Consider the following 13,292-nt stretch of genomic DNA (forward strand, 5'->3'; position numbering starts at 1 on the left):
AAAATGTTTTGATTTGTCTTCAAATTTTGGTGTAAGTAAGGTGGGGCAAGTTGACAAACGGGGCAAGATGACGAATTTTATTTTGATGGAAATTATAAGCAAAAATCTGCAGTATATCAAACCCTGTGATATCTGGTCGGAACCTAGTAATAGTTTAAAAAGATATACGTGGCGCTTAATTGACTACATTCGAATTTATGCTTCAAATTGTGTTCATGTTCATTTTGTTGCTAGGACCCAATAGATTAACAATATAAGTAGCACAAAGTAATTTTATTTGTTTGTTTCATTTAGAACAATTTTGTTATAAATTCTCTTAGGGGCAAGTTGACGAACTCGTCATCTTGCCCCAAATAGTTTTTCTTTAAATATTTTTTTTCACAGATGGTGCGTAACTATCAGAGAAAAAGTGAACGCCGTTCGTGGTGAGAAGATAGTTTAATTGCTGCGATTTATGCCGTTAAAAAATTAAAATGTGGCAGTTAATAGAGCAAGCGTTGTTTATGAAGTGCCTGAAGGAACATTGCGGCGGTATGTTAAGAAGAATATGGAAAACGAAATGTTACCAGAAAGCGGCGGCAGATTCAAACGTACTTTTACAGAAGCACAAGAACTTGAACTAACTAACTATATCAATGATTTTAACATTAGAGCATTTGGTATTACCTCTTTGCAATGCCGAAAACTTGCCTACGAGTTTTCAGAAAGAAACAATATTTCACACCATCAGTTCAACAAAACTCTAAAGCTGGCTGGTAAAGACTGGTTAATTTCTTTCATGAATAGGCGCAAAATCAGCATAAGGATCCCCGAGTCTACGTCCATCGGATGTCTAATAGGATTTAATCGAGTTGAAGTGATGAAATTTTTTTATTTGATTTGGGAACTTAAAATAAAACACAATTTTACACCTGATCGAATATATAATGCAGACGAATCAGGTTGGTCCACCGTTCCAGCCAAAAATTTTATCTCCAACTGGATGCAAGAGAGTGGCAAAAGTGGCTAGTGGTGAGCGTGGCCGGAACACGACTGTTGTTTGTGCCATAAATGCACAAGGATCGTACATTCTACCCTTATTTGTTTTTGCCAGAGTGAGAATGCGTTCTGAAGTGTTACATGGATGTCCTGCTAATTCCGGAGGTATAGCTCAATAGAGCGGATGGATGAATACAGATGCTTTTATTCAATACCTTCATTATTTTATTAAATATACCTCTCCTTCTAACAAAGTGCGCGTTTTATTAATTGTTGATAATCATCCATCCCATACATCTTTAGAAGCAATCAATTTGTGTAGAGAGTTTGGAGTGATTATGGTTGGTTTGCCTTCTCACACAACTCACCGATTGCAGCCATTGCATGTGGGCTTTTTTGGTCCTCTTAAATCATCTAACAATGTTGAATGACTATGGATGCAAGGAATGGTGACCTATGGGCTCTTGAAACGATAGGAATATACGAGTTTACTGGCAGACAGGGTAAAGAGAAATTGGCAGTAGTAACGAAGGCGTTTTTTCTAGAAAACGTCAACGTTGAAGAGAACCATCGCTACATAGTTAGACTCCCCTTGCATAAGGTCACTCGCCATTATCGACAAATTATATTTTGGCTCAGAGAAGACCACTAAGAATAATGCTTATCAAGAAAGAAATCATTTTCTACCCCACAGGTCGGTGATAAGAATCGAGAGCACTCTCACACTCTGACACTTTTCTTAATGGAATTTCTTCAGCAAAATATCCAAGCTTCTCCAAGCTCATGGAGGAGATCCTGCGATGCAATCTGGGAAACTCAAAGTTCGGTTTTAATAAATGCCTGCTACAATTTTTTGATGGATAATCCCGGTAAAACTATTAGAGATAAAGACGTAGGACAGCTGTTTGGAAAAGCCTATTTAAAAGCAGCAAATTTAGGAACTGCAGTTAAAAGCTTCGCTTAATGTAGAATCGAACCCTTTGATTCGGACGTTTTTAGTGACGCCGACTTCGCACCAGCGAGTTAGTGAGCGCAGACATGTCACCGCAGAAAGAGTGTCTCAATGATGATGAACCACTCATCAACATAAAAAACAAACTAAAGAATAAAGCTGAAATATCTTCAGAATCAGCTAGTTTATCCGGTTTGCAAAGAATTCCTAGCGTTATTGGACTTGATGGAAAAAATGATGATGATGAAGAGAATAAAAGGGAGCACGTGGTGCAGGAAGATTTAGCTGTCGCAGGTCCATCGGGTCTTCAAAATTTGAAACCCAATCAGCAAATTAATTTTGTTGAGATTAGGCCTTTGCCTAAAATAAATCGACCGGTCCTGAAAACGAAGAGAAAGAAGATACTAAGAAAACATTATTGATTTCTACTCCCAATAAAGAAGACCTTGAAGAGAAAGAACGAGAAAAAAATTATAAAGTTTAGGCTGAGAAAAGAAAGTGTGAAGAAAAAGCAAAAAGAAATGTTTTAAAAAATACTGGAAAAAACCTATTAAAGAGGCTCAAATAAAATCTCATATTTTTTGTCACAGCTGCGAGGAACCATATACTAAGCCTCCAGTTAAAGATTGGATAAAGTGCGATGTATGCGAAAATTGGTGGCATGAGGCCTGCACGAGCTACGAGAACAGAAGCGTCTTCATATGTGACCTTTGCATGTAATCGTCATCTTGTCCCAATATGTTCGTCATCTTACCCCACTATTGGGGCAAGATGACGAAATTGCAACAAATTTAAAAAGTTTTAATTTTTTTAGTAATGATTTGTTTTTTAATTTATGATTATTTTATGAAAAATCAAGTTAATGTTCTATGATTCTATTATACTTTTAAAATCCTTAAAATTATATGTAGTTTATTTTTTACCTTAAGCTCGTCAACTTGCCCCACCTTACCCCATATCATGCGACAATAAATACGACATAGGCGCACATACTATTTAGTGCGGCATCTGCGACACATCAAAGATTCTAATAGATCTCCGAACAGGAATTTACATTTAACAGTGAGTCACCCAGTATCATATGTTCCTCTCTAAATATTTAAATAGGAAACGATCGCATTATAATCAAACAATTTAAACTACAATAGTTCAACCTCTCCGTCCCATGGGGGCCCCATTTGTGGGAACTACTCAATTATGGAACAGAGCTGACCGCATTGCCACATGCATGCACAGACACAAAGCATAAACACCACGTCTTAAATAGGTTTTGCGGTATGCGCCCTCTACCGATTCCAGGCGTCGTTCTGTCAGTTTTGCCGGTGTGTCTGGCTCGGCTGCGGCAAAGGAGCGTCGCGGCGCCCGCTGCGATGAGGTCACGTGTCGACGTCATCATCTGCGGCTGTTGTATATGGTGTTACGGGGGGGTCGTTATGGTAATTTAACGGATTTGTTATTTGTTGTGATTGTTTGTTTTAAATGAACTGCATCAATCTACATTAGTCTAATTACTTATAGAAATGTTATAGCGGTGATTATTTTAATATTTCGTAAATTTTCAATCAAACAAGATCATGAATTAAAGCATAAATTGAAAAAAATATGTAATTTCCTATAGCACAAAGAAAATTCTGTTTGAAAACAAAATATGAGATTGCTGAGCAGAATTTATTAAACTTATTCTCCAACTCAAAATAAAACCTTGTAGGGATGATTGATTCACGAACTGTGAAGATGTGCTACAAAGTATTAGGTATGCATTAAATTGTGTTTAAATATTTTTTTTTTAATAAATTGAAATGTTTTTGGGGCACAGATCGACGATTTACAATGGTTGCGTTTATTGATTATAATAAATGTTAATATGCAACAAGCAATACCAGGGTGAAGCATTTATTAGAAATCGGGCAATATATACAAGGTGTCTACTATAAAAACCGCCAAACTTTAAGAGGTGATTAAACAAGTCATTTGCAACAAAAAAGTATAAATTTTTTTCGAAAAGTTGTTACTTCTTCTGGTATTTAACATTTTTTGATTTTATCAAATTTCTTTGTTTTTTTTTTCATATAATCAAGAATATCTCCGTTATTCTTACCACCACATACAATTTATATATACTATCTGAAAGAGAATGAAATTTGCTATAAGATCATTTGGGAAATGTGCAAAATTAGTGGTATCTTCTTCGTTGTCGTTTTTCTAAAATTTGGTAAATAGGGACATGTTTTTTTTCAGCAAAACTGCATTTAATATGCTTTCCAATGATATACTTATTTTGTGATAGCTATTTGTTTTCACAGCAATATCATGGGCAAAAGAAAGAAAAACACAGAAATTGAAAATTTGCAAATTTCATATTTCTTGATTGACCAAAATTAAAAAATCAATATTTCATTAAACAACCCTAAAATTATAACAATTGTTCAAAATGTATTCCCTCTTGTTAAATACATTTGATGCATCTTCTTCTGACACTATCAACAACCCGTTCAAGTTCAACGCGTTTTTGTCGCATTTCATTGCAACACACACTTATTCGATTAATTAGTTTGTCTCGAGTATCAATGTTAATACTATAAACATTAGATTTTAATTTGAAGTCTTGTGAAGTCCTTCTATATGGTTTCTACTGGTGTGTCGTACACTAGACCATTCATCCACTCCCAAATGCAATAATCCAGTGGATTTAAGTCTGGTGACCTTGCTGGTCAAACTTGAGGTCCTCCTCTGCCAATTCAATGATCGGGAAAACGATAGTCTAAGAAATTACTCATTTTAGTCGCCGAGTCTTAAATGAGGCGGAGCTCCATCGTATTAAAAATACATTCGGCGTCGAACAATTAGCGGAACATCATCCAAAATGTATATTAAATGAACTTCCAAAAAGCGTAAATATCCTTCTCCAGTAAGACGCTCATCTAATACAAAAGGACCAAACAAAAAAAAATCGTTTTAAAAATAAGGAATGCTAAAATAAAAAACGCATTTTCAATAAGATAGAGTCAATTGTGCTTCCAAATCCAACGAGACCATCTGCAAGGTCGTAGCTCTCATATTAGCCGAGATATCGTAATTTTTAGAGGAAATTTTTGGGCTGAAAATAAGGTTAAAAAAATTTTTTTCCGAATTTTCGAAGTGTTCTTATTCTCTTAGTATTGCTCGAATCCTGTTATAACCCGTAATGTAGGTGATAGAAGCAAACCTCTGGTATAGTTAGTTCGATTTCGAAAGAAAACAATTTTTGGTGAAAAAAATCGATACGGTGTACCCGAAAATTGAAAAAGCTCTTTGAAGGTCGATATATGTGATTCTATGTGCCCTATCGGAAAAGTTCCAATGGTTTTAACTTAGTTTTGTCCTGTCAAATTCAACGAAATTATCCGCAAGGTTGTAGCTCTCATATTAGCCGAGATATCGCACTTTAAGATCTCATTTTCGGGCTCAAAAACGAGGTCGAAAAATCACTTTTTCCGATTTTTCAAAGTGCTCTCATTCCTTATAACTCGATGTTTTCGTAATATAAGTGATGGGAGCAAGCCGCTGATAAAAAACCAATTTTTGTGAAAAAATTCGATATGGGGGAAAAATCCCAAACTTTGGAGGTCGATATCTCGGCTTCTATCGCTCACTATCGGTAAAATTCCAACGGTTTTGTCTTAGCTTCTTCCTTCCGAATCATTAAAATTTTTTTAAAAAAGTGTTCTAATAAACTATAAAAATTTAAAAAATAAACTTAGACTACAAATACTATGTCTCCAACGTCAATATATGTGCGAAAGACTATGTGTTCGTTTTGCCCAATAAAAAAGCTGCCTCCAAAGAAAGCTGTTAGATTTGACTCGCTGGTGGATACCTTCTCAATATCGGATGTGTCTATGCAGAGGGTAAGTAGAATTTTCTTTTAGGCCGCCATTACCAATTTTAGTATATTTATTTATTTATTTACATCACTTAACAGAGAATTTTCAATAATGGAGTTGAAAAGATATATATATAAGCATGAAATCATCTTATCAAAATAAAATTAATATTATAGATATAACAAATTATTAATAAATATATAAAAAAATAAGAAAACGAGATTATCTAAACTAAGCGAATTTTTTAATTTCGGCTAGGCTACAGTTAAATATCGCATTGATCCTGTAGATAGTTGTATGTATTGCAAGCTCTACTCTAGGCGAAAATTTTGGAATGTTGGTTCTAGGTCTTGAAAGGCGAGTCAATTAAACCATTAATTAATTTATATAAGAACTGTAGATCTGCCGAATCCCTTCTTTCCTGTAAGGATTTTACCTGAAATCTTTCAAGCAAGCGATCATGTGAGAAGTCGATTTCCAGGTACGCTCTTTAAACGCATTTAAACTAAAGGAATTTAATAAATTTTCGCTGTATGTTTTCGAGCTCTTGAATATGGTTCTGATAGTATGGCGACCAGACTTGACAAAATTGAACGAACATAGGTAAAGTACAGGAGTTTAATGCTAGAGATATTCTCAAAGAATAAAGAGTTCTTGACAACAAAACCCAGCATTTTATAACTTCTTTTTATGACATTCGATATAAAAATTAAATGAATGTGAGCTATCAAAAATGACTCCCAAGTCTTTAAAGTGAGTTAATCTAGATAGTCTCATATTATAAATTTTGTACTGGTAAGTAACACAGTACTTTTTTACGGAGTAGGAAACGATACAGCACTTAGAGGCAAGTTGTTATTCTTGCACCATTCATTCCCTGAGTTATTGGCTGCCTAGAGTTTAATGCAGTCCTCTTATTTGTATAAGAAAAACATACTAAAAATGATGACTTGTGATTTTGATGAGTCCTCACACGACACATTTTGAAGATAAAACTACTTTCTTAGTCTGTTAATAAATAAGCTACAAAGTGATAGTGATCATCACTTTTTAACTCACTAATTTACTCATTTTATTGGCTTGGTATCACTATTAAATCATTTATTTTTCAATTCTTTAAAATAATTTTAAGATTCACTTAAAGGATCGGACATTCCTTGAATAGAACATAAGAACTATTTTAAAAGTTCATGTATGCTGATGAAATATGGTTCCTTTTTTAATGTTGATTAGATAAAAAGGCGTTAATTTAATAATTGTTTGTATAATAAAATATTTTTGTATTTATAAATAAAAAAATAAAATAGTTGTTCAGATTCATGATTAAGGTATGATATTTTGAGTACTCAATTAAGTCAAGTTTGCCAAGTATGTCACAATTTAAGTGTTTTTTAAATAATGTTTATTAAAACCCTGTTTTTAAAACATTTAGACGTATTTATTTACATTTTATTACAATTTTTATTTGATAAAATTTATTTTTTTTTATTAACATTAACAATTTTTTTTATAAAATCAAAAGAATATTCTTTTTAAATACTACATATACAAGTACTATCATTTTGCACAACTTGTATCATATTTTTATAAATCATATAAAAGGCAAGAATAGTATATAAACTTACAGTAGTTAAGACTTAAAGAACAAGGGAATCTGTTCTTGAAAATGCCGTTTTTCTAGAATGGCTTAGTTTTTTTGGGTAAGATATTTATTTGGGCATATCATATTTTTTGTTAATATTAGTTTTTGTTTATTATTGTTAATATTATTATATTAAAAAATGCTTTCTACCTTAGCTACTGCACATACTCGCTAAATCATAATTGAGATTCAACAAAAGCAACCAGATTGTGAGCAAGATCCGCATATCCGCAGAGTTTTTTTATGTTTCTTGTGTTATTCATGTTTAATTTTACCATATCCCGATCAATCAATCAAACAATCAATCATATGCTTTATTGTCAAAAAATTACACAATTTTTTAGACAAAGCTAATAAAAAAAACATATAAAAACAAAATAAATACATGCAAAACTGTACAAAAACAAAAACAATGTATCTGGTCAATATACATCATGATGTATAAAATGTCAATAAAAACAAAAAACAATAGTCAATAACAGTAAATTAATGAAATACAGAATAAAAGTGCAATTTATTTACTAAAAAAAAAACTAATATATTCTCTATTTTAAGATGTAAAAAGAGCCAGTGTGTGTGTGATACCCAAAAAGTTATCCTAGAAAAAAATCCTCCACTGCGTACAAGGCTTTTTCCAGAAAGTATGCCTTCAAAGCATGATGATATCGAGGAAAAGAAGTAATTGATTTAATTTCCAAAGGCAAATGATTATGCATCTTTTTGGCTCTGTATAGAATAGAGCTTTTTACTAACTCGGACCGAGGGGATTGCAGATAAAGATCATGCACTGCGTTGCAAAGTGAATAATTGTGAGACGGCCTACTTGGCATTTCTGACTTATGTTTGCGTACTAAGCAAATAGATTCCAATATGAATAAAGAGGGAAGAGTAAGTATCTTATATTTTTTAAAGATTTCTTGACAGTGAACTCTGCTATTAAGTCCAAACAGATACAGAACTGCTTTCTTTTGGAGATGCGCTCAAATTGAGTCACACCGCATGTGCCCCAGAATGGAAGGGCGTAACGTAGATGTGACTCAAAAAGAGCATAATAAACTGTTCTTGATGTTTGAAAACTTAATTCCCTGGAAACTGATCTTAAGGCAAAACATGCTGAACTTAATTTTTTATATAAAGCATCAATATGCAAGTCCCATTTTAGGGATTAGTCAACATTAAGTCCCAAGAACTTCACAGATTCAACGACGTCCAAACTGGTGTTGTTAAGTACAAAGAGTTGAATAGTAGTTTTATATGATGAGACTTTAGTTTTTGAGACATTTAGGCACAGAAGATTAGAATCGCACCACGATTTAATGGTAATTAAGTCATTAGAAATAGTAGCATGTAGTGCCCTAGCATCCGGATTGCTCCATGTAAAGCTAGTATCGTTAGCAAAAAGACAGATTTTGTCACTGATGTCATTTATAAAGATCAGAAACAAAATAGGGCCCAGGACTGAACCTTAAGGTACCCCACATTCTATTAGTTTGCAAGAAGACTTCGTCGTATCTTCCTTTACAAGCTGATTTCTGTATCTTAGATACGATTTAAACCACTCAAGGGGCGTTCCTTTGAACCCATAGTGATTCAATTTGTCAATTAAGATGTTATGGTTTACACAATCAAAAGCCTTGGAGATATCACAAAAAATTGTTACTGTTGAATGATTATTATTTATACTGGTGTAAACACTATTAAAGAGAGAAAACATAGCATCATTTGTGCACTTGTTACCTAAGAATCCAAATTGGTGAGGAGTAAGAATTTTATATTTAAACAGAAACGATAAGAGCCTTTTTTTAACCAATCGCTCAATGATCTTTGATAAAGTGGGAAGGAGTGCGATTGGGCGACAGTTTGAAGCTTGTTGTTTATCTCCTCCCTTATTCAAAGGAATAATTATTGCAGTCTTAAGGCAGGTAGGAAAGACTCCATTTTGGAATGACTTGGTAATAAAGTTTGTTAGATGGATTAAGGTGCAATTTGACAGATTGGAAAACATTTTGAGAGTGAGCCCATCTGTACCAGATGATGATTTGTTTTTTATTTCATTTATTGTAGTTTGAAGCTCTGTTGATACAATGGGGGTAAAAAAGAAGCTGTATAAATTTTCATTTGGGAGATATGAATGAGGATCGTGAGAAGGTGTTATGGTAGCCATTAGATTTTTAGCTGCATTGACAAAGTAGTGATTAAGGTCCTCAGGTGAAGTAGGGATAGTGCTAGATGAAGAAGGCTTATTTCTTAATTCATTTACAATAGACCATGTTTCTTTGGCAACATTACTTGATTCGATCATCCTTTTATTATAATAAATATCTTTTGCAGCTTTTATAGTCTTATGGTACATTTTTCTATAAAGCTTGACATAGTTATGAAAAAATATGCTATCTGTAAATTTTTTCAGGTGTGATAATGAGCGCATGTTTTTTGCAGAAACACGTAAGCCTTAAGTGGTCCATGGCTTAGGATGTTTAATTTTGATAGGTCTAAGAGGAAACGACTTATCTGCAATACTTGATAAAGACTTTATAAAACTAGAAAATTCACTATCTATATCGTCAGAAAGAAAATCCCAATAAGCCATTTCGCATAAGTTCTTGAATTTTAAGAAATTATTTTTGCCAAAAACACAGTCTAATGTACGTAACGTGTTTTTGCCTTTAGAATTTATCGAAAATTTAGTTAATGCAGCTTAATGATCAGAAAATCCAGAATTAAAAACCGTACAATCTACGAATTCAGGAGCAAAAGATGACACGACATAGTCGATGGTACTAGAACTATTTCTAGTTATTCTGGTCCATTCCGATAGAAATGTTCATGAGAAAAGTCACATATTAGTTTAAGTTAATCATTAAAAGACTGCCAGTAAACCAGGCTTAAAAGAAATGTGCAGCTAAGTGTCATCAGCATAAAAATGGCATGTAAAGTATCTTAGAAAATTAACCAGTCATTTTTTAGCTCATGCGGAATTGCCTTTACTTTTTCAGTATCTTTATGAGTTGCACTAAAATAATTTAAATTATAAAAAAAATATTGAATTATTACAACAAATAATTAAAATTTCAAAAAAATTGGTCAAAATACAGTACAGGACAAAATTAGAGTAACTTTTTAAATCATTAAGTTTAAGTAGCATATTATGGTTTATATGTTTTAAATTTAATTGGCAGTTAAAGTGTAATTGAAACACAGGTAAAATATAATATTTACATTTATTTTCTAATATAATTAAAATAAAGATTTATCATCACGACAAAATTAGAGCAACTTAATTTTTTTTCCATAATTCCAAATTATTAATAACTTTCATGTTACCAACATGTACATAGAACTACAAAAATCAATATTTTATTCAGTACCCATTCTTGCTAATGACTTCAACATATCTTTTCGGTATTATTACATCTTTATCTATAGAATTCAACGCTAAACACGTCTTCAAATAAATGATCAGCATTATGTACCACCAAATACGTTTTTCCAGTATTTCCCATAAATTTTCTATAAGATTTATTTCTTTATTTACTTATGCCAAAAAGTACAGACTCTTACAACAGTCAAAATACAGCAAAAAAAAAACGTTACAATTAACATTACGATAATATAACCCATGCAGTAACTATATACTACAATAAGATAATCCACAATTAAGTAAAAATCGCAAGGATTAAGCGTTAAGCATTAAGTAAAACTAACTAATACAAAGCAGCTTTAACAAAAATACAATAGAAACATAAAAAATACATTACTCCTGAAAAGCCACAGTGGAGTAAAGAAATTCCTCAAATGAGTACAAAGGGTTGTTAATTAAGAAATCTTTAACTCGTGCAAAACTAAATTGTTTTGTGACATTTTGGCATTAAATAAAATACGATTTAATTAAATAAATAAACAATCTAAAGCTTATAAAGCAATTCTATGTTTAATTATAATTCAACTATAATAATTCCCTTATCCTTTGGACCAACCAACCCCTAATACAATTAATATAACTTAAATTAAATGTATTCAGGCAGCATATCAAAATGAAACAGACATCACAACTTCTAAATATCAGCTGGGATAAGTGCGCCAGTCTAGACGGTTTGGCGCCCTTAACAGCAGTCAGCATCCCTCTATCTGTAGCTTTGAATTCCAGCGCAGTTGTTTCTGTGTTCGGCCATCACTCGGTTGTGCGGAGAAATCAGCTTTTCATACAAACATTAGTCGTGCCGTTTTAGCAACAAGTGCGTTTCGTGTCGAGTTTGATATCAACAAATTTAATTATTTAATTTTAAATAATGGAATTAATGTACAAATAATTAAAAATTCGTGTCTCATAAAATATTATGAAAATAGAGGCAGGTTATAGAGGAGGTCGTTCCCCATTTAAAAATTCATATATTATAACATTCCATCAGTCACCGTTTTATAGTGTTATTTTTTTTAAGATATGATATCCAAGAACATTTACAATGAAGGGTTTTTTAGAAATCATTAAGAGGATTCGATGTCTTTATTTGCAATAGATTTGTAGGATTATTATCGGTTTCCAGAAAATATGAGAGATTATAAGTTTCTTTCTTCTTTTCAATTTCTGTTTTCTTATCATTTAAAGTGCCTTGAAACATCTTAGTCAAAGAATTTATATGTAATGCCCTTTTTGATAAAAAATGGCAGATTTTATATTTGCCAAAATAAGATCTAATTCCTTTAAAGTAAGTTAGTTTTTTAAACATATTCTATGCCCTCCAATTATTCCGCAAATATATTTTTGATTAATTCTTTGGATTAACATTGGCAGATAAAAGCACACAATCATATATTCTTGTTATTAGGAACCGTTATAAAACCAAATAAATAGCGTAAAAATTAACTCAGTCATTGATTAAAAAATTATATTTCTGCTTAATATTGCTGCTTATACAACGTCGGTTAAATAATGAAGGGGTTTAAAAGGTTGGTGCAGAGACACAGAAGTTGTTAAGTAGTTTTCTGTGTATTCATTATATTGTTGATTTTTTATATAAAATCTGAAAAGTTTCTTTTGCAAAATAGACTATTACAAGTTTTCTTAGAGTTTTAAAATTACTAAGTATATTTTTAATAGAATGAAAAATTCTTAATATTGTTAAAGCATTTACAAAACTGTAAACTTCTTTAAAGTTCATCCAATATTCTTATAAATTTTAGGAAAGTTATACAAAAGCTGGAGAATTTTTTACTAATTTATATAAAAATTATTTCGGGTAATTGTCGTGTACTAAAAGAAAGTGGAACTGAGTGTTTAATATTTTGCTGCAATAATCCAAGTATTAAAATATTTGCATTTTCAAATTTTTCTTAAGCACATCAAAATTATGTAGTCACAGAACTTCTGCTTATCAAATGTCTTTCTTGTGTGCCGAAATACCCATGCATTAACCAGCAATAGAAATTTCTTGCTCCGTAATTGAGTTTAGCCTATTCATTAAATATAAATAAAATAAAATAAAATAGAAAAAGAGAAGTGGGTACAAAATGTTTACATATAAACTCAATTTTAAAAAGTTTTTATTATACAAATATAATTTCTGGTTGAAACGGTAGTTCAATAGGGACTACTTTAGTCTGGTACAATTCAATATGGCGCTCATAAGATAAAAAGATGATGATCGTCGTCAAAAGACAAAATGCTGTATCATCAGTTTTAAATAAAGGCGGGAAACTTATTAATTACTAATATTAGAACTTTATAAAATTAGTGCTTAAGTTAGCAATTCCTGCTACAAAATCCTCAAACGAATAATAAATCACAGACAGATTATTCTTGCAATAACATTGCTTAAATATATTTCTTAAAAGTATAGAACATTCCGATTATTCCTTT

At 32.0% G+C, this 13,292-nt stretch overlaps 1 protein-coding gene across 10 annotated transcripts in view; it reads left to right on the forward strand.

Annotated features, from left to right (window-relative positions):
• LOC126733620 (disks large 1 tumor suppressor protein) overlaps positions 1-13,292 on the forward strand; it is an 825,690-nt gene that overhangs the window by 622,915 nt on the left and 189,483 nt on the right. The window contains exon 1 of one of the 10 annotated variants that reach the window (XM_050437053.1): positions 5,701-5,817. The exons of the other annotated variants lie outside the window; for them this stretch is intronic. Within the exon in view, the coding sequence (XP_050293010.1) occupies positions 5,716-5,817 (102 nt within the window). The 5' untranslated portion in view covers positions 5,701-5,715. Of the gene's footprint in view, positions 1-5,700; positions 5,818-13,292 lie in introns of those variants that run through there. 10 annotated transcript variants of the gene reach the window in all.

The sequence above is a fragment of the Anthonomus grandis genome, chromosome 1 (genome assembly GCF_022605725.1).
Source record: "Anthonomus grandis grandis chromosome 1, icAntGran1.3, whole genome shotgun sequence".
Classification (NCBI taxonomy): Eukaryota; Metazoa; Arthropoda; class Insecta; order Coleoptera; family Curculionidae; genus Anthonomus; species Anthonomus grandis.